Raw genomic sequence first — 22,683 nt, 5'->3', positions numbered from 1 at the left:
AATGGAGTCATCGAGATTCTACATCTTTACCTGAAGCTAGAGTGGTGCCGTCAACAGAAGATTGTGACGCCAACGCTTGGCCTCACAATCACACGTACGGTCACAATGGACTATTTCCGGAAATCGACGGTTCAAGGGGTTCTGGTATGAAAATGCGCGATCACATTTTCAAGTGAGCGCGAACACCCCAAGGCCAAGGAATCTAGATTCTGCTGGTTTTATTGAGCTGCAGTGACCTAGATTGGGATTTCCCGAAGCCCCTTGCGTGCCTACTGTGGCATAATTGGGCTCGTTCAAAAGCGTTTATTTTATCTCCTTCCGAATCCGCAGTTTCGTTCTCAGAACCCTCCAACCTAGTTTTCCGCCAGGTGGAGCCAGGGATACAAAGCGGTTTCATGGACTTTCTTGTGTTGCTTGTATTTCCCCTAAACCTTCCCAATGTATTTTTTGACCGCTTGAAGGTTCTGGCGTTCCTCGCACTTGGCTGGGGGAGTCAATTAACACTCGCTCTTGGTTGTTCATCAGAGAGAGGCTGCTGTCCTAGCCGATGCGTGCACGTTTGTCATTCAGACGCGTACTCAAGTCTGGCTGCCTGATCAACTTCTAGTTCGGCTGTTAGGGATACGACTATCTGTCAAGTCCACGAATCACGTCAACGCATATCACAAACGTGATGCGGAATGCGCCATAGGCCGAGCCTACCGCCAAGCTAAAGCATGCCCCCTTAGTCTACGCCTGATCACAGCAGAATGTCATTTTTAGCGGTCACCACAAGTAGAGCACCTCCTTTTGATCTTTTTTTTATTATTTTATTACTAGCTTGCAACTATGCTTGCCGAGCACCTTTGAATGTAATTTAATTACTTTTTCAAAGTATTCGTACTGGGTATTTAGTACCTTAGCTTCAATACTAGAGTATTTTGCACATTGCACAGAAGGTCTTCATTAGTGCCACAGAAGCATATTGACTGTCACCGTCAACAAAACTTCAGTACCCTCTGAAGCATACTTGGTTTGCACAAACCCATGCCTACTCTGGCAGGTTCTTTGGAGCCATTTTGGCCACCGACAAGCCTACCACTCAAACGCCGGCTCGTCTCAACTCCCAAAGACAGACCAGGACAGGAAAACCGAGTACTTCACAATGTTCCTTCATGCTGTCGACTACATCAGCAGCTGCAGTCAATCACGAAGCGAGAAAGCGAGCGAACCGTAAAACGGTGCCTCTGCGCATGAAGACACACAGGGCAAACGCTCCTCGCGTGGAAACGAATAGAACATTAAAATATACTAATTACGACCTAATGCAGGGTCTCGTGGTTTAGTCGGACTGAACTTTCGGGAGTCTCAAAGCCACTTGTTTGCGAACGTTGTCTTTTGTGTCCAGTTGGTGACGTTCAGTCTAAAAACACTTGCTAACAAGCCGCATCCAACATGTCTGCAGGCGGTGTCCGGCGTGTCGCTTTAGCAAGACAAGGTCCTTCTGCTGCCGAGAGGTTCCAATGAACAAAAGCACAAACATACTTTATTCTCAACTTTTGTTTTGTAACGCATTCTGTCGTCTGCAACTGTGAGACGTGCATGCTGGGCGTGCACAAACGCTCTCACAAAAACCACTCGCAGAACCACACTGGTGACCTTGAGATCCGACCGCGTCAACCAGACGTCCTGCACCGATGTTCCGAGAAGGAGGAAAGGGGGACAATTTTTGCCCTCATTTTTATTGGGACACCCCGTCGTCGGGACCAACATGGGCGCCGGCTGGCTCCGTGCCTGCCGGAGCTGGCGGCAGAGGGCACCGGAAGAAGTCCGGATGCACAGTCGGGACCGCCGCCACCGTGGGTGTGGACCCACGGCTGGAGCCTCCGAGACACGCAACACAGGGACACGAAATTAAAAAAAAAAGAGAGACTGCGGCTGGAGGAGGCTGCAGAAACTGCGGGAGGAAGGCGACGACTCTTAGACGCCTTCTCCGAGTAGCGTCCCGTCGTCTGCTGGCGGTCCCGGACGGGGGGAAACAAGGTCGCAGGCTTGCGCAGGCTTCGTTGCAGGCCTTCACCGCGGCCCTACCGCAGATGGGGTGGGGGAGGATTGGTGCGGCACCGTTCCGACAGAGCAGGTAGTAAAGGCCACTTCACTCCGTGTACTCCCACCAGTCCTTCTCGTAACCCTCGTGCACATGCTCAAGCAGCACTCGACGCCGGCTCTCGCAGTACCTGCAACACGCAAGAGACACCCGCGTTTGACAGGAATCCAAAGTTGGCAAAAGAGTGTTGCAGTGCCACCAAATCTCTCTTGCTGGAACTGAGCCCTTGCAGTGAATGCCCAAAAAGTTTTCCTCCGCAGTAACCTGTGGTTCAAGCTGCAACCTAGAATACTGCTTCCTTCAACGAAGTAAAACAACCCAATATTCCTGATACACCACTATGGTATTCAAAAGCTTGATCCGGCTTGTGGCTTATAAAATACCTGTGTATCTCATCTGTTATGTCGAAATGCACAGCTGGCAGAACTTCCTGTGTCCTCCACTTCGAGTGCCTTTGTGCTTTTCAGTAAGCGAGCTCGAAAGGCCTAAGCAAGGTCGATGTCTGAAGTCTCTCGCAAGTGAAAAGATGCAGGCTTGCATGTTAACGTAGGACAGACTGATTCTCGTGAACAGTCTACAAAGGCTGATAATGGAAGCTTCCCAGTCAGGAAGATTCTGCTGTACATAAATAGTGATGGAAGCGGCATTTGAACTTTTGTAGCAGGTTCTGTAGCAGGCAAAACATTGGTTTGGAGCAGTCACTGATCCTTTTGGGGCAGAGGCCAACATCTGTTAGCCTCTCACTTAAAAATGAAAAGTGACGGCATTGCTATAGAAAGTTATTGATGATAATGACGGGGGGTTTCTCTTTGATACTGGAGCATACCTATTACATGTTACTTTCTGTAATGAGGAGAAATAGGGTGCCAAAGGAACATGGGGCATTCATTTTATAAATTAGGCTCTAGTCGGAGAAGATTCAATTTACAATAGGAACTAAAAACTGATAAAGACGAATCATAACGCAAAAGCTCAGTTGGGATAAAGCTTCTCTCCCCTTGCACTTTTACCACTGGTAGTTTATTTAGCCTGTACATATAATTTCTCTAAAATGACTGCAAAATCCACCTCGTCTATCAACAAAAATGCGTCCCCCGAGTTTTATGAACCTACCAAACTCGAGACTTCAGTATTATGAACTGCCAAAGCCACCACCCCAAAATATTATGAAAGTCTACACTTGTGCAAGTGACACTGCTCCTTAGCGGCGTTGGAACCAGACTTAAGTAAAAGTTTGCTGTTCTTTTGATCGACAGCAGCACAGGAACAACTACGAGTACTAATTATTCAAACATAGACACCCACTTTTTTTCTCGGCGCAGATTTTTAAATTTAGAAATTAACTTACCACCAAGACAAAAAAAAAAAAGGCAGGAGGACACTCAAGACAGCCTATGTGTAGGAAGGCAAAAGCATCATAGTCCCACAGGGGAAATGTTTTCGTGGAATGTTTCTACACGTATTAAAGTTTAGAATGACGTATGGTATGACATCCTAAAGATTGACGTTAAGTACAGCGTCTAGGAAGACCTCTAGGACAACATCAAGGATGGCATCTAGGACGACACCAAAGACAATCTCTCTAATGACATCAGGGACGACGTCAAGAACGGCGTCTAGGACCACCTCTAGGACGACATCGAGAACGACGCCTAGTGGAGGACACTTAAGGAGGCCGTGGTGCATTTGCTTGGGCGGCCACATTCGCCTGCGGGAGCCGCCATAGATGTAGACGCTGTTGTCGATGTCGAGGCCATAGGTGTAGACACGGTCGCCTCACAGTCCATCGCACAAAGTACACAACGAGCACAGATGAAGTCCGAAGCGCACTTTTTGCACACGGCACTCTGGCGGCGACATCACGCTCCCACTCTTGAGTGCCAGCGTGAGCGGCACGTGCTTAAGGACGTTACTTATGGCCATTTTTCAGGAATAAAGATTTTTTCGCGTAATGGGATAAGTAAGGTTGCCCCAGATGTCTAGAACGACCTCTAGGGCAACCTCAAGGATGATGCGTGGGCAGTGTTGTCCTTGAGCATACGATTGAGCGGCACGTGCCACTCAATCATATTTTTATGGCCATATAAGCCACTTTATCGCTCAATGAGACAAATAAGGCTTTTGCCTTAAAAAGTAGACCTGGAATAGTGCCGAGCATAATTACTGAGCCTATCACGCTAGCCCAGGAGCTCACCCTTGTCAGCCGCTACACTTAGCTCTCTTGTGCAAAGCAGAGAAGCTCAACACGTGCGTGCAGGTGAGAGGCGGTACGGAGGCAAACGGCAGACAATAATTAAGTGATCTTATCAGCAGTACAACACCCTGGATCAACCTTATCACAATAGCCGCCATTCTACGATTTGGCAATGTTTTCTCGCAACTTTTAGCTCCTCAAATTGCCGATGTAGTCTAGAAATTTAGACGATGTTGCCAATCATTCTACCAGCGCATCAACCAACTGGCGCAGTTGACGAGCCATCTCAATACAGTCGAACCCTGTTTCAACGAACGTCGCTTCAACGAAATTTACGGTTCAACGAATATGTTTCGGTTCCCTGTCGGCGGTCCATAGGAGTCAATGCATAAAAATTCTCACTACAACGTCCACTGTTTCTTGCGCCATTCCGCTTGAACAAAATTTTAAAGAACAATTCGAAGCACTTTGGTGCATTTTGGCAGATAAAATGTCTATATAAAGTTTAAATCGCGAGATGAGCCACCAGAAACTGCCACTAATAACCGGAACCCGAGCGAAACGTTGATTGGGGGTGCAGGCCGCCATTACTCTATGGCGACAGCGATGAGGCTGGCCGTTCCAACCTTCTTCCGCTATTGCACCAATGTTGGTTGCACCCCAGCTCTTGGCTTGATATTCCTCTGCTGCAGACTATCCAAAACCGAGGCTCGGTCGTCTTTTTTGTTTTGGCGGTTGTCCTTTTCTCAGTACAGTACGTGGGCTTTTTGGACATGCCAAGCAAAACGCGAAAGTTTTTATTTTCAGAAGATAACGCTCGCACCCTGGCCGAAGTTACAGGTGAACAGAAGAAAGCTATCATCGCAGAAAAGTTCGAAATATCTCCAAGTTCTTCGTCGACGATCCTAAAATCGAAAGATGCAATTGAAAAGGCTCTTGCATCGAGGACATCGGCCAAGCAAAAGAAACTAACACCGTCGGCGCACGAAAAGCTCGACAAGGTTATATACACATGGTTTGTACAGATTTTTGTACTCTACCAGTTCAGGTATGCCATTTTTTTGTGAATTTCACAACAAAATTTTCGCTACAACAAATTTTTTCTCACACACCGTCAATTTCGTCGGGGTTTGACTGTACTTCATTTTATATTAATTTAAAGAGCAGCTGCTACAAGCCAATTGGATCAACCAGCATCAAAGTGTGACACCAAAGCATTCATCCATCTTCCTGCGCGTGGTCATTCATCAATTAAACAAATCTAGTGCAGTGAATGTCCTGCAACTTGTGCTTTTAGCATGTGTTTGTGGTTGTACGTGTTCGAGCCTTCAACTGTACTCTTACCTAAGATAAAAGAAACTATACGGTGAGTGGAGACACTCTGAAATACATACATCTTCCATTTTTCTTTCCTCCAACTTCTCTAACTATTAGAGTTGACCAATAATATATATATATTTTTGCTTTGTTAATTTTGGCGCAGGTGTGGCGCAATCGTTAGCAAAAATGGAACTTTGGCACAAGACGTAGCAGACTTGTTCATGGCGCAATTTGGCGCAAATGGCATAGTACCCCGATCACTGCATGCACTATTCCAAGCTGTACGAGAGAGACTGACGGAGTGTGTGCTGTTCCTATCCATGGCACCGATCTAGCACTGCCTCCGCAATCTATTCATCTATTATGCATCATGCAGAGACACGGGGTTTGTTTCCACCGCAATTGTTAACATCAGTCTGTCCTCTACTACACAATATATTTTTGTGCTAGCAGACACATACTCAATGTTAAAGATTTTGTTTCTTATTCCAATGCCATCCCTACACTGGTGGCTTTACTGACATATACTAAGCTGTACAAAATAAAGGTTAGCAAGGACATTACTTATTGGAGCACTTTTCATGGAATAACATAGAAATTGGGAGCTCACGCTTCTGCATTGAAGCATGCTCCGCTGTGTGTGCCTGGAGCAATATTGAGTCTGCAAAAACCATTTGCTAAAACTGCCTATGTTCAGGTTGTATTCATCGCAGAACAGTCGGCTCTTGTTAATTTTAAGCTGCATATTCAAATTTTCAGTTACTTCGAAGCACGGCTACAGTTCTGGCGCTAATACATATAAATGTATGGAAAAAGCAAGCAATTAGATAATTCGAAGGACTTTCTACAATTTGTGTACACAAAACACCCACAATTTAAACCGCTACATATTCCCGCTTGTATGGCGAAGTTGGCAACGCGCGCGACTGTCATGTGGAGGAACTAGAGCACTGCATGGGCCCGGGCCAGCCCGAAAACCCGAGCCCAGCCCGGCCCGCGGGCCGCGCTCGGGCCGGGTAGCACGTATTTTCTCGGGCCCGGGCCGGGCTTGGGCTTGAACAAAAAAGTTCTCGAGCCGCGCCGGCCCGGGCCGGCCCGAGCCGTGCTTTGGCAATCTTCTGCCGTAAATCATAAATTGTTGTAAATAGCAAGAATTTTGCTCATTAATCTTTTAGGTTCATTGAATACAAAAAAAGCGAAGTGCAAATTCACTACAGCGTCGTTAAAAATAATAACTAAAAGACGTCTTGAAGCTAGAAAGCCTTCAAGCTTTTTCCGCGTGAGCAAAAGTTCAGAGTTATAAATTGTAAACAAAATAAAGTCCCAGTCATATGCTTGTCAACCTGTCTGATTCATCGCTCTCAAAAATATCTAGTTCACTATTAGGAAGATTTAGAAAAACGTACGCAAGCGCTTTGGGTATCGTAAAAATAGCGTTGCAATGTAAAACCTATGGCGATGCTAATTTTAGCTTGCCCAAAGTGCTCGAGTACTTTATTCTAAGACTCTCTTATTGCACAGAGCGCGACACGATATTAGCGCGAACAAGCGATCGTCGTGTTTTTATGTTTATCTCATATAATCAAAAGGCTGTTTTCAAAACTATTAGTGTCTTTAGAAGTGCTCATCTGGGCCACAGACCTAAGCGGTATACTTTGGTGCCTACTAACACTATTTCTAAGTAAAATTCGAAAAAAGAGCCTACGTCGTGTTCGCGGTATCAGTGTCGCGCAGTGTACGTAGTCCGTTTCGCGCTTGCACGTTTTGGGAACCATCTTGAAAAAAATGTTTTAAGGGGTTAAGTAGGAATATATTAAACTTAAGCTTGCCTGAAAGGGTTGTATATCTTAAGAACGCGTTGACATGTAAAGCTGCTTCAGAACATATTCTTAAACAGAAAAGGTGCGCAGACCAGGCTTAGAACGATGGAGACTTTTGGCGAAGAGGTTTCTATGTGCAGGGCCTTATAAAAGTAGGTTGAAACGGGACGCGTTCAAACGCAAAGGGTGGTTCGGAAACTGGTTCAAATAAGAAAGGCGTTTAGGGAATGGGTCGAAACAGGACAAATTCGAACGAGAAGGGCGTTTAGGGAACTGGTCGAAATGGGGCGGGTTTATATGGGAAGGGCGTTTGAAGAATGGGTCGAAACAGGACGGGTTCAAAGGGGGAGCTCGTTTCGGGAACAAGTTGAAACGGGACCGGTTAAAACGGAAATGGGTTGTTTCGGGCTACAGCCATCGGGCCGGGTCGGGCGGGGCCTAGAAATTAAAAATTCAGTCCGGCTCGGGCCGGGCCCGAGCCGTGTCTCTTCCGGGCCGGGTCGGGCCGGGCCTAGAAATTAAAAAATTTTGTCGGGCTCGTGCCGGGCCCGGGCCGTGTCTCTACCGGGCCGGGTCGGGCCGGGCCTAGAAATTCCGGCCCGTGCAGTGCTCTAGGAGGAACACTGTTCAAACCCCGCTCAGCCTGGATCTTTCACTTGTAATGCTGTACTCTTCTGGAAGCTTCCAGCCCATTCTCGGCTGCCATCGAGCGTTCTGAAACATTCCCGAACACGCCACATGTATAAAAGCAGAAGTAACGCACTGCTTTGCGAAGTCGCTCTTCCGTTGCCAGTGCAAGATGTTTAATACATTTCGCTTTAGTGTGTAAGCACAAGTACACTCCATCAAAAGTTTATTTTCAATTTTTTGTAATCGTTTTTATTGAATGACAGGGTTTTTATCACTGGGAAAGTGGCAATGACCCAAGTGTAAATTTTGATATTATATATTTAGAGAATTTTTTTTTATTTGCTACGACGAATAAAAGTTGATATTAAAAAAAGGAAGTTCTAAAAAACACTCCTGAACATTGGCACTTCGCGTTGTCCCCACGTGCCGCATGTGAGCTGCAGATGCGAGATGCCATAAACATTCCTTCAGTCAAGTCAATGCACCAGCATCACCGAGAGACCTCTCCTAAAAAAAAAACTAGAAGACGGAGAAAGAATACTGCAAAACGGTTACATCTCAAGGTGTAACTGACGTGCACTATTTTTTTTTTTTTTTTGCTTCATTACAGTTATGGAATTCTATCTTTAAATTGTCAGGTGTAGTGAATGCAAACAAACGCGTATCTACGAACCAGAGATAAGCTACCGGATGCCACAATGTCGAACAGCACTTCACTGTTCTCAAAATGTAACAATAAGGTCTAGAAGCCAAAAATTTTAATTTGTAGGTTGTTTTGCAGCAGTTTTTCTACAAAGTTCGACAATGAAGTTATCCCCAAAAGTGGAGGATTAATCGACACATTTCTTACGATGTTCTACTCCATTCCCATAATTAAATTTACCAGAAAATATAAACTTGCACCAGAGGGCTGCCACACATGGCAAGATATTGAAAAGGTACTGAAGCCAAACTAGAAATATAATACACACATTTGTTCAGGCGTGAACCTGTCCCAGAGCTTGAAAAGCTGTCGCTGCAGTGCAAAGTGCACCTGGGAGCATTTGCAGCCCAAGCCATCGCGGCACAAACAATTTTGGCTCAGTAAGAACCTCAGCCAGGACTACTGATGCTAAAGTTAGCCTAACCTCCTTTCTAGGGACGTTCACCCCTCAGTTACCGCTCAATCACACTGGAAGCAGATCCGCGTTCGCAAAGTGGTTGTGAACGCGGTTGTATAAAGATCCAGTGCAATTGCACGCGCACTCGATCATATCAAGTGCACGTGCAATTGTACTGGAACTTTATACAACCGCGTTCGCAACCGCTTTGCGAACACGGATCCGCTTCCTGTGTGAATGAGCGGTTAGGGTGGCCTTCATCTCCCCGATCCTAAACGGAACACTTTCAATGATCGATCAATGCTAATGCCTACAAAAAACACGAGAAAAGCGGGGAGGACATAAGATGAGGACAAACATGGAAAAAACGTCCCGATTGCTTCCTAGTCTCTTGCCCGTTCAATCACCTCTGGTTTCCCTACAATCTTCAGTCTACAACAGCTTACATGAAACCTCATGCCATCATTAAAAACCTGCTTCCTACAGCAAGAGCAAACTGTCTTCAACAGTGCTTCAGCTGTGTGCAACCTCCAGATGAGCAATTTGAGCTCACAGATTGTGCCTCGTGCAGTCGTCCCTCAACCTTTCACCGACTACAAAAGACGTCAGTCTGGTCCCTACTTCTTCGTGCCCACCTGTATTTGTCCTGCACCTTCTGCTTGATGTCTAGCAGGTTCTCCTGGGTGATGTCCCTCTCCAGGTACTCAGAGAGCTTCTCTGTGGCACTCTCCAGGTCCCTCTGGTTGTCCTGCGAGTTGTGCAATCAAAGAGCAAAACTCTCAGATAACCTCCCTTATCAGTAACCCAACTTCAAAGTCACATGAGAAGTTATTAAAAAGAAAAAAAACATGTCAGCTTCAATTACTCAACATTAGCACACACTATTTGTAGGCTCTCATTCCAGCCTAGCTCATTGGACAGTACTGAGCCAATCACTAGGACTCTGGTCTCTGTGGAAAGGGATTTTGGAGCTCTTCATAGTAAAGGCCCGTTCACACTCTTGCGACCGAGTACGACCGAGAGAGACGAGACTTGTTAAAACCCCCTAAAATTTCTTAGGACGAGAGAACACACTGGCACGATGGCGCCGTCTATGCGGTGATCCTGGAACTGCATTTCACAAGAGCAAAGGTTTTGCGGGATTTCCGAGGTCAAATGTGCAAAATCCTAATAAGGAAGGCTCATTTATGACGTTGACTAAAGTTTTCGAGCCAAGAAAGAAAGGATAATGCTCGAAAGAAATATAAAATATGCTGGGATTGCCAAGTTTACACTTCTACCCAATGGATGGTGCCAGCGTAACCTCTCATTGTAAGAGGTTTTAAGGAACCCAGTTTTAAAAGGTCGCAAGAGTGTGAACGGGCCTCAAGATTCACTAGCCCTTATCACTAGGTGATTGACAATACTAAATATTATTAACTTAAAAATGGTAAGCCAGTGACTATCATTAAGGCGAGACGCGGGTCTTAAAATGCTAAAAAATCGCGAAATTTGGGGTTTTTCAAAAATCACATGTTTGGATATAATATAGTCTGAAGTACCTGCCTGCGAAGTTTCAATGTCCTATTCGACGTCTAAGTATAAAAAAAACGATAAATACGATGCCTCCGCGACGCTCAAATCGCGAATCAAACGCAAAAAATAGTCAAACTGCGCGCCCGCGTCGCTTCACGACCGATCGTCGGATCGCGGCCATCTTGGTCTTGTTGGAGAGCTGGTTCTCTTCCCTACGTCCTCATCCCACTCACTATCGCGACAACCTTGGAGATCGTCCGCATTCCGCGTGTTTTCACGACCGGAATAACGATTGCTCATTGGCCCGCGCGCGTACGTCACGGGTACGTTGTGCCGCGCGCGCCTGTCATAGGCCAAGACGCGCCCCTTTCCACTTTTGCTCCTTTCCTCCTCTTGGCGCGCGCGCCTCCAGCAGCGCAAGGGGATCGTGGGGAAGCGTCGTCTGCTTCGTTTTGGCCCGTCGCTTTGTTCGTTCCGCGGCTGAGTGCACATTGTTTCGAAATCGTTTACGTTCGCGCGTTCGCGTCGGACATCGTTGGTTTCTCGCTACGAAGTTGCGGGAGTTTTATTTCGAGCGATCGAGATGCCGGGGGACTCTCGATTGAAAGAGAGTACGCGGCGGACGTTCGGGAGGAAGACGCGACGTGCGTGGAACAAGCGGAAGACAACACCTGCAAGTGCGCCGCTACGATCTGCGCCACTGCCGAACGCATTGGATCTGCCGGGACCATCGGCTAGCCTTCCCGTTGACGATGCTGCGGCCTCAAGCTCTGGTCCGGATGGCTCAAGTTTTGCCGGCACCACTCGCGTCGACTCTACCTACTACTCCACGGCCGAGCAAGCGCAGCGCGCCGAGCGATCGGAGCAAAGCAAGCGCGTTTTATCGGAGAAGTCGGCGACCCAGCGGAAGTTCGATCTGCTTGAAGTCAACGGATCATGCCAAACAAGCGATGCCGGGACCCAGTTTGTCATCGTCGACATGAAAGTCCTCAACGACCTCTTCGCGCACGCGAGGTGTGGAAGCTGCGGTGTGGGATCTCTCACGCTCAGCAAGGCCGCGGACAAGGAGTACGGCTTGGCCGTCAAGCTTGTGCTCGTCTGCAGCACTTGCGACTTCCAGAAGAAGCAGTTCTCCTCTCCCAGGGTTGCTGGAACAGCAAAGATCACTCCCTTTGAAGTGAACATGAGGGCCATGAAGGGGATCCAATCCATTGGCAAAGGAGTGACAGCCTTGGCAGACTTCTGTGCCTCCATGAACATTTCTCATCGGGGCCTGCACCACAAGACGTACCAGGGACACCTGAAAACGCTTGTGCGGGCATGTGAGAATGCAGCAACCGACAGTGAAGCCGCCAGTGTTGCTGTCGTCAAGGGGCTCTACACAGGCTTTATGAACCCCATTGGCAACATCGATGTCATCTTCGACGGATCATGGATGACCCGAGGACGCAGCTCCCACATTGGTGTAGGCTGCATTGTGGAGTTGTACTCTGGCCTCGTCATCGACCATGTTGTGTACTCCAACTTCTGCCTTGGATGTGCCTTGGGACCGGAGCCCGAGGACGATGGCTACAGCGACTGGTACGCAACCCACGACTGCCAGAGGAACATTGACTGCAATGCTGGCCGTATGGAGGTGGAGGCTGCGCTCACAATGTTCCAGAGGTCTCTGACCAAGCATGGTCTCCGCTACACCACCGTCCTTTCGGATGGGGACAGCCGGACATTCCATGCCTTGTCTGAAGCGAAGGTTTACGGCTTCATCAAGATAGAGAAGAAGGATTGCGTGAACCATGTCCACAAGCGGATGGGAGCTGCCTTGCGCAACGTTGTTGAGAAGAAGAAGGCACAAGGCGAGTCACTTGGTGGGAGAGGAAAGCTGACACAGGAAAAGATCAAGAAGATTACTAACTATTACGGCTATGCTCTCAGGAGCAACAGCCATGACGTTCCAGGGATGAAGAGGGCGGTGGAAGCCACACTCCTGCACATGACCTCAACAGACAGCGCCCCAGACCACAGCAAGTGCCCCGAGGGAGCGGAGTCCTGGTGCAAGTACAACAGGGCCTTGGCAAACAGTGAGCCTCCGCCGCCGCACAAGAATCCTCTTCCGGATTGTGTTCGGGCTGCACTTGAGCCAGTGTTTGAAAGGCTCAGCAATGAAGACCTGTTGGCACGGTGTAGTGAGGGAAAGACGCAGAATGCCAGTGAGAGCCTGCATTCGGTGATCTGGACGCAGACTTCAAAGAATGCGAATGCCTCCCTGGACAGCGTGAAGAGGGCTGCGGCTGAAGCTGTTGCTGTCTACAACCAGGGAAGGAGAGCGACCAACGAGTCCATTGCTGCAGGCCTGGGCTACGCCACCGGTGACTGCCTTGTCCGCCGAAGCATAGAAAAGGACAGTCTCCGTTTACGTAAAGCAAACTCGGTGCACCAGAGCAGCAGTAGCGTGAAGGAAAGGTTTTCCAAGCGACACCAGGCAGGAGCATCACGAGATTACAGCCCAGGACAGCTGTAATGGCTTTTTCCAGTGCCATGTGGAACAAAGGCCCTTTTCAGGGCCAAACAAAATTACGTTTGGAGCTTGAAACTCTTGCTCGCCTCTCTCGTTGTCCAAAGTTGTCGGCTCATCACTTTAGAAGCAAATTTTAGCCTATATCAGTAATTCTTCACCATTTTTGCAATCTTCTCAAAAACAAAAATATTGCAATTTTTAAAATGATTTGTTCAGAATGCACTACACTACATCTTGATAACTATTATTGCATAAGGGTTTTCACATAATTTATTGTAGTCAGCGTCGAAACAGGAAAATGTGATTTTATCAACATTTCACTCGTTCTTTACTTCTTTCATATTTTTTTCCTAATGTTCCCATAAATGGATTACATCATCTTTTATGTCAAGTTGTTCATGAAGACTTACACTACACCTTGGTGGCAATTATTATTTATCATTGTTCACACAATTTTCTATGTTCAATGTCAAAACTTTAACTTTGATTTTCTCATCTTCATGTTTTTTGTCAACGTGCTTAGCCTTACGGGAGTTTTCATGAGGTTTTTATTGTAGCATTTTGAAACTTTTTATACCGTTTTATTCAGAAAGGACTGGACTATGGAGTAAAGCTATTTTTTTGCAGTTTATAATGACAACGAAAATTTTATGATAAATAATGCGACCTCATTAGTGTCATAATTAGCATAATTAGTACATTTTTATATTATAATGTAATTTTGTGAAAATATAAATAGCTTTATAATGCATGGCAGACCTTTAGCTATGCATCTACATCAATAAAAAAAATATTTTTTGTTCGAAATGGCCTTAACGACCCGTAAGAAATTAACCAAATTAGGCAACACTATTTTTTATAACTTGAAAACTAATTGAGATATTTTGAAACTGATTTCATATTTGAATTGAGGAAGAAGGAACACATATGCACAGTGATTTTCATTAGTATAGCTGCAAAAATAAAATAGTCCATTTTAGAACCAGTGTCTCGCCTTAACCAATAAGAACTGCTTTTGTAGAGCCTGGTACTGATGTAAGATACAGCTAAAAGAGGCATTTTCTCTATTAAAATTGAAAAAGTGCCTAAACATTATGTGGCCAAGCGCTTGGTCCTGTCCCTTCTTTCTCGTGATATTTTTTAGGCGCTTTTCCAGTCAAACATGTACTATCGTGGAAAAATGAAATGGGAACAGAGGAGCGCGTGGCTCGCTGTACAGGCTGCGGCACCTGGAAGTGAGCCTAGGGGCGAGGGTGCGTGGCTTACTTCGATGTGTTTACGCCCTTCGCTCGGCGCTCCCCAAGCTTCAGCAGTGCGCCTCTTAGTGTACTGAAAGCTATCACGGCTATCTTTGCTTGCTTGGCGCGTGCGGCGCAAGGAAGCTTGCCGCTAGTAGTAGCTAAAGCGCGCGCTGGCTGAGCGCACGCTTTAAGTTCTATTAGCGGCAAGCTTCCTCGTGCCGCGCGCGCCGAGCGAGCAAAGATAATGTGTGCTTCAGATTACTTGGAGCAATGAGGAACCTGAATTAGACTTTTTAGACTAGCAAAAATCATCTAGTTGCAAAGACAGTCATCATTCACATAGAGATCAGCATCATATTCAGCTATGTTTATGCCAACCAAAATTTTTAAAAGTACTACAACTACACATCACTAAAACAAAGTAATCGAGTGTTTTACACCAAAGTCAATCAAACTATAAAAGGTGCCGGCTACTCCGCGCCACACTTAGTAATCGGACACACTAGAAGGACAGAGAGACAAACCTCGAAGATGACCGACTGGTTGTTCTTGCGCAGGTAGTAGGCAAACACGTAGGTGTACATGAGGGTCTGCCGGCACTGGCACAGCACATCCACTGCCTTCTTCAGGAACTGCACCTCAATCCAAGACATGTTGTGCTGCTGCATCTCCTCCATCTTCTCCTTCACCGCCGCATACAGCTACACAGCAAGGAGAAAGCAGGCAGAGCTCAGGGGTGTCCTTCCTGCCGTCGGTTACCACAGTCCCCATAGCCGTGACTTCAGCCAATGCTACAAGCGCAGCAGCACGAGATTGCGGCTCCAATTCTTCTGCAGAGCAAGTGCTCAAGCTAGAAAGGCAGTCTCAAAATCGTGCGCACAAGCTAGGTCGTGCTTATAGCTCTGGCTGGAGCCTCAGCTCCAAGGTGAACGAAGCATTTGAGACTCCAGCAAAATGGGCAGCACTTAGCGGGAAAGCATCAAACTAGCCGAAACAGGTCCCCTTGCGATTTCAGCTTGTCTGTCGTGGCTTCCGAGATAGGATGTTATCGGCAGTTGGCGCGGTGGCTACCGAAGTAAAACAAGGAGAGTGGCGCTAATTGCTTGCAAAGCAATCAAAACGGCTGCAATGACAGTGCCACATGGAAAACCATGACTTATAATGACCTCAGGAATTGGGTGCACCTTGCATTGCTTCTCGTGTTGTGTAGGGCGACGGACAGTTGTCCCGGTGACTGTTGTTACTTGCCCGGAACTCAACCTAAACAACCATGCGAACCAGACATTTGCGTCATCGGCGCAGTAGAAAAAACGGTAAGTAGTTCTTTCGTAGGGTGACCAGACGTCCCGTGTGGCCGGGACAGTCCCGTTTTTGAGGTCCGCTTCTGCCGTCCCGTCTTTTGTCCCAATACAGAGTCATGTCCCCTTTTCACAGGAGTGAATAGTTCCGAAATCGGCACCAAGCGAGTTGAAGCAGACAAACTCTTTGAAACCCAACAAATAGATGCGACTGAATAGTGAGTGTGACTGTTCCCTAGGCTAGGGCTTAGTGCAATATGGTAATGCCTTGAAATAAAAGCAGTTATTTCAATAAAATGTTTTCTGGACCGAACGTCCAGAAAGCATTGGACTCCCTAGCACCCTGTAAAACTGAAAACTGAAGCCTGCAGCTGCTTCCGTTCTAGCGCTCAGGACAGTTAGCAAGGCCGTATGTCGGCCACTATCTAAACGACCACATGGACAAAAAAATGTTTTAAAGAGGAATTATTAGAAAAATGCAGGTCGGTAAAAAGCCAGAAAGAAGAATGCGTAAATCTAAAAGAGAGGACAAAGGCAGACAACACGACGGGGTGGCTTTATCTGCCTTCCTCTCTTCCCTCTTCCCCCTTCCCCCCCCCCCTTCCCCCCCCTTCCCCCCCCCCCCCAATGCACTAGTAATTTCGCGTTCTCGGTAATGTTCTAACCACATCTCGCTTCACGGCAGGCTAGAACAACTTTCCATTCAGACGTCCGTCATTTCTCGCAGATAAAGGATTATTTAGATGGCAGTCGTGCTATGGTGTAGTCCCGAAGCCGCAATGAATTGCACAAGAAGAGCTGGCACGTCATGTTGTCGGATGTTGCGATCCCGGTGGGTGGCGACAAAAATGCTGGCGAAAAAGGTGAGCGGACATGAGGGTCGCCATCGCCGCCGTATCCCACCTAACGTCTGCTTCACTTTCTGTCGGCTCTCTGATTGCACAATGACCTACGGCAGAACGCCAAAATCTCGACGGACATGAAACTTTCACGAAGTCATAGGGCAGAAATTGGGGCACGCAATAAGCACACGACCCAGAAACGCATTCCGGGAAACATGTTCGCCGAGCAGCTGCGTCGTATGACGGCAAACGTAATGCCACACGCCTTCGCAGCACCCCGCGAGCGGCCCTGCCCGCCGGCGGCCGACGGTGAAAAAGGCGCAGGCGGGGCTTACCTTGTGCTCGAACTTGAGGCTCTGCATGTGGTTGAGGTAGCGGTTGCAGTAGAAGAGGTAACGCTGGAGGGCGGCCCTGGACCGCTCCTGGGCGTCCCTGGCCGCCTTGGCCTCCTCCTCATCGTAGCGGTTGCAGTTGTACCACGATGACCCGTGCGGCTCCCAGGGCCCCAGGCAGACCCAGCAGAAGTCTGCCTTGCAGTTCTGGTTCTTGCACACCATGTGGTTGCAGCCCCCGTCCTTCTCTATCGTCACGTTGCACTTGGGGCACTCCTGCAAGGTACCGTTAGCTTGAAGGCAAACTCTTCCTCACCGAAGGGGCCTTTCCAAAGCTCTAAAGATTCCTCTCCAGAGGCTATTCTGAAATTTTTTAATTCCTCTTCGTTTTATTAGGAAACCTGAGTACGCTGGGGGCATACCTGCGCGGCGTGCCATTGCACCCGCCGTTTGTGCGAGCTTGAGGGGAAAAAGAAGTTCAAACATTTCCCCACGACCATGGGGTCTTAGGATTTTTCCAAAGCTCTAGAAATCCCTCTCCAAAGGCTTTTCAGAAATACTTTTTCTTTTTCATTTAAATAGAAAATTTAAGTGCTCCAACCAGAGATGGACCTAGCATTTCACTGCCCTAGGCAGCCTTTAATAATGCCCTCCCACCCCCCACCATTCGCTCCCTATGGTCAGCGACCATGAAGAGTTGGAAGCGGTAGCTAAGTTTGGAGTTAAAAATTTTGAAAGTAGCTAGATTTGGAGCTAGGATTTCCAAAATAGCTAAATTCAAAGCTGTATTTAAAAAAAAATTCAATTATTTTGGGGACGGCCACAAACTGGCCGCCTCAAAAAGTTTGCCGCACAAGGCAGCTGCCAACTCCGCCTATTGTTAAGGGGGGACACTACCTGGGAATGTCAACATTTGAACCGCTCACTTAATCAGTGTGATATTTGCAGGTGGTGTTTGCAGCCATATAGAAGGAGGGCACGCAAAGTTTCAGTCCTTTGAACCAATTTTATGAGGTACTATACCCCCAGAACGAAGTGAAGCATAGCCCTGCATGGAATCTGCTCAATGATTAAAACATGAAGAAAAAAAAAACAGATTTTTCTGGTGGAATGGATACTGGAATATTTGTTTCCAGTTACTATGAAAATAAATTTCAGAAAATATTTTCTAAAAAAAAAACAAATATTAAAAAAAATTTTACTCTTATTAGGTCTTGCAAATTACAATTTTTCATAATAAAGGAACATAAAAATGCAAAATCTAAGTTCATAGTAATTGACTCCATAAAATTTCGGCATAGTAAAAGCCACAAATATTAAGTCTCTCGATAATCTCATACTGAACAATAACAATAGTTATTTCATACTGTAACTCATACTGAAACTATAGTTTTATTAAAGTGAAATTTATGCCAAAAAGTGGAATGAAGAAAACCCCCCCCCCCCCCCCCCCCCCTTTTTCTTTAGCATCGGTTGACCGAAAATAATTTATCAGAAATGAACTATGCAGTGTAAACTAATGAAACTTCCTGGGAATACTTTCTTAGAGAGTATTTCCGGAAAATTTCATTAGTTTACACTGCACAGTTAATTTCTGATAAATTATTCTAGATCAGAGGTCGGCAACTCACAGCCCACATGCAACCCGCGAGGCAGTTTTATGCGGCCCCCAAATTTAGAGCAATATTGATGGTGGAAGGAGCAATTTAGTCGGCAGTCACCTCATTTGCACCTGTTTTGTTTCGGCATTTTTGGCTCGTGGAGGAGAGGTGGATTGGCTTGGCCATCAAGTGGAGGTGGAGAGAATGTATGACCATCTTGTTTAGGTGGAAGGAGTATATGACCATTCCGTGACGTCATGGACTTTGCACACAGAATTTTGAACAAATCTTGCGCCGTCAATATTGATCTAAAAAAGGTTTTCTCTTTTCTTTTTTTTTTTTTGCATAAAATTGTTTTTGACACACGTGTCCCAACAAGATTGCTTAGAAAAAGTCTAGACAAGTATGATTAATGCAGCTGCCGACCGATTTTTCGGATGCCGAAATCTCGGACATGCTCGATTATTCTAACTTTCTGGAACCGTTATTTACCCATAAAGTTAATGAACAGTGATAGAAAATTCAGACAACATACACATTGTTGCTCGATTTTCGGGACTTCTTCGCGACCACCATACGGCCCCCACGAACCGAACCGCCGCCATTTCTGTTTTTCTGGTTTGACCTGTAGCCCCGGCACTGAGTTCTATGCATGCCCTACCCCAGGAGACACTGTTTATGTGATACAGAAGCTGGATTGAGACTATAATTAAAATCGTCACATTTTTTTCTCAAAGTCGAGGTTGATTTGATTGGCGCTTCTGTTTTGTGTTGTTCACACAGGGATTGTAGTAGTCTAAATATCCGGGTACTGCCCGTTGCCATTCCGCGTGTGCTTTCTGCAGTCATCTCCAAACAGTGTCAAATGGTGCCAACTACATCTTAACTTCCCTGTCTGCATCAACGGCTAGGTTCTAGTCAGACTTTTATTTTTGTGCTGCTCCTCTGGGAAGCCTGTCGAATGCTCAGAGAGACTGCGGTTATATAAACATTCGTGAACCGCCTTAATGTCCGTCGCTGCTCTTTGTTTAGAGTTTATGGACAACTTGACCGACGCTATTGTGACATTTAAAAGCTCATGGACGTGGAGAGTGCATCACAAACCACTGAACTGCGAGACTATCCAATTACTAAGAGGCGAAGCATCGGCCAGTCAACTACCGGACTGTTTATCCAGCAATTTAGTATATAAAGTGCCAATACAAAGGGTCTTCGGCTGAATTCACTTTTTCGGACTGCTCGATTATTCAGACTTGTTCGGGTCGAATATGGACAATCGGTCGGTGACTGTACACAAGATTGGAAAGGTAGGTGATCTAGCACGAGTTGGAATTCAGAGCAATATTTGAAGAAGAGCAGTGTAAATGTTTCTGGGTTAAGTGTCGCAAGCTGCAGCCCGATAAAAAAGGTATAGCCAATACCATCCATCGCGACGTAATCTGGGCGGTAAAAACGTGTTCCCGACGGATAACAAGGTTTGTTGGTGTGAAATAAACGCTGGAAATCTTCACTCCAGCAGAACAGAAAAAGAAATTTGTGGCAAAAATCTGCCTTTTAGACTGCCCGCTCAACCTGCAAGACTTACAACATGTGACGTTGCCCCGCTGGAAACTGCAGAAAAATAAATAGCACACCAGAAAGGGTAAGAAAGTCAGCCAGTCCAAGTGTCCCACCCACCTTGGTGTTAGCGGCGATCCAGTTGGAGGTCTCACTGTCGTCGTCACATTTCTTCTGCCACTTCTTGAGCAGGTGGCACTTGACGGGGTCGTGCCAGTTCTCCCCGCAGGAGAAGCTGCAGGCAATTGAGGCACAAAGACGGCTCAACAAGGGAACCAAACAGGCATAGTCGGGCAGACCCAACAAAGACGCATTGCAGTTCACGTTCTCGGCATTATCTTGGAAAGCAACAATTTTTCCAGAAAACAACACACCAAGTCAGGTTCCAAATACTATGTAAAAAAATAATTAAAAGGAAAACATTATTTATATTTTTTCTCTAATGACTCGCAGCAATGGCAAAAAGAAAATTCCATCTTCCAATCCAGATGCTTTACTTCTGCACCTACAGCATTTTCATTTCAAGAACTTTAAGTACATTCGATGAAGTGGATGGGGGTTACACCCCAAAGTTTGCTCCATACTTTCCAACCGCATACACGACAAAAACTAGGGACCGAGGAAACACGGAAAAGACAGTCTTTTCCGTGCATGCTCTGAACCTTTTCGTGGCTCTAGATCACGAGCTTTCAAGATGCTGAAAGTTGACCAGCTTGCCCTTGTCTTTGGCGTTCTCATTAGTGATGCAAAACTATCGATAAATCGGTTATCGATGCTATCGATAGTTTTTCGGTAGTCGACTATCGATAGTACTATCGATAGTTTTTCGATAGTCAACTATCGATAGTACAATCAATAGTTTTTCTATAGTCGACTATCTATAGTTTTTCTATAGACTACTATCGATAAAACTATCGATAGTCGACTATCATTAGTTCATTTTATAGTCGATTATTGATAGTTCTGCGACATAATCAATAGTTTTATTACTATCGTTAGTAAGATTTCTGGCGACTTTCGATACTATCGATAGTGCTGTCGATAGTTTTGCATTACTACAGCAGACACAGTCGCTGCACCGAAGCTCGCATCCCTTCCTCGTCTCTTCGCCCAACCTCCCGTCTTCGGTATCACTGAAAGCTGAACCAAAGTTAGGATGGTAAGTGCTTGGGCTAGTTGGGTATCCCATTTGAAAAAATAAAGCGAGAAACAGAGAAGAGGGAGCGACGCAAACTACTACTGTCGCAAAACTATCGATAGTGTACCGTCGACAGTACTATCAATAGGTTTACGATAGTCTATGATCGATAGTACCATTGATAGTGTTCCGATAGTCCACTATCGATAGTTGTTCAATAGTCGACTATCGATAGTTTTTCGATAGTCACTATCGATAGTACTATTGATAGTTTTTCTATAGTCGACTATCAATAGTTTTTTTACTATCGATAGTCAGATTTCTGACGACTATAGATACTATCGATAGTTTTGGACCGCTAGTTCTCAGGTCACTGGTAGAAAGTGCACATACTGTTATCAGTTCTTGTTTTAATGTCACAACAAGCAGATATGACAGGGCACCACTACAAGTCATCAAACAACTTAGTGCTGCTGACTGTCAGAGGTGAATAACATTTGTATCTACTGGGTTGTGACGGTTTCCGACCCCAGTGAGCCAGAAGAGCTCATCTTGTGTACCATATTTACAGACTAAGCTTGTTAAAATAGACCTTGATTTTGACCAAGGTTTCGGTCCGTTGTAAAAGGAGTATGTTGTATGGAGATATGAAGTTGAGTCAATGGTAAGTAAAGAACACGGTGTAAGATACACTCTAGGTGAGGACACGGCGGGGCTCAACGCGCGGCGTGAAGAATCAGATAGTGTTCGTTCGACGAGCATCCGAAAGGCTGCATTATTCCGCGGCCACCGTGCCCGTGGCTGACAGTGTCGCCGGTGGCCAAACGGCGAAACTGAGTGAGAGCGAAAAAAAGTATCTCATTGCCAAGACACCTCGGTGCACCGTGCTCTTTCTGCACGAGCGACAACCTCGCTAGAGCTCTGCGCGTGTGGAGCATGAGGCGGCACGAGGCGTCTTGCACCGTGCCCACGGGTCGACGAGTCATCTGCCGGCACCGCTTGAAACCAGTGAGAGAAAGAGAGAGAGTGAAAAGCGAACTTTATCTGCCCTGCGCGAGGAGCGCACTGTCCTCACCTGAAGAGTATTATCTTACACCGTGGTAAAGGACAACCAACCAAATTTCACAAATCAGTATGCTACATCCAAATGTCTGTTGCACCCTGGTCTATTATGAGCTTAAAGGGATACTGAAGCGAAACTTGAAATACACCTATTATGGTCAGAAATAGGTTCAATATGATCAATGATATTCATAAATCATAATCGCGCGTTTGTATTTTGAACGGATGGCTATATTTTTCACCCTGATGGGCCCGATTGGGCGCGCGCTCAAAAATCGGCCATCGGAGAGCGCGATGCGTCTTGGGATATTGGGCGCATTCGTGACGTCACTTGTGCCGGTCGGGAAAGGCTACGGCGTGAATGTTGTGGTTACGAGCGTTGCCACTTGGTGGCGCGTCGATGATTTACGACCTGTGACAACGTGGCCGTTT

At 46.4% G+C, this 22,683-nt stretch overlaps 1 protein-coding gene across 1 annotated transcript in view; it reads right to left on the bottom strand.

Moving 5' to 3' along the window:
* Window positions 1-1,497: 1,497 nt before the first annotated feature.
* Window positions 1,498-22,683, bottom strand: part of LOC8024945 (E3 ubiquitin-protein ligase arih1) — a 42,453-nt gene continuing 21,267 nt past the window's right edge. Inside the window, exons 9-13 of the mRNA XM_002407536.4 lie at window positions 20,172-20,286; window positions 16,897-17,169; window positions 14,946-15,122; window positions 9,786-9,898; window positions 1,498-2,216 (exon numbers count right to left, since the gene is read on the bottom strand). Of these exons, the coding sequence (XP_002407580.1) occupies window positions 2,135-2,216; window positions 9,786-9,898; window positions 14,946-15,122; window positions 16,897-17,169; window positions 20,172-20,286 (760 nt within the window). The 3' untranslated portion in view covers window positions 1,498-2,134. The remainder of the gene's footprint in view (window positions 2,217-9,785; window positions 9,899-14,945; window positions 15,123-16,896; window positions 17,170-20,171; window positions 20,287-22,683) is intronic.

The sequence above is a fragment of the Ixodes scapularis genome, unplaced genomic scaffold, assembly GCF_016920785.2.
Source record: "Ixodes scapularis isolate PalLabHiFi unplaced genomic scaffold, ASM1692078v2 PGA_scaffold1__304_contigs__length_218370807, whole genome shotgun sequence".
NCBI lineage: Eukaryota > Metazoa > Arthropoda > Arachnida > Ixodida > Ixodidae > Ixodes > Ixodes scapularis.
This window is presented reverse-complemented; position numbering and strand designations above follow the sequence as displayed.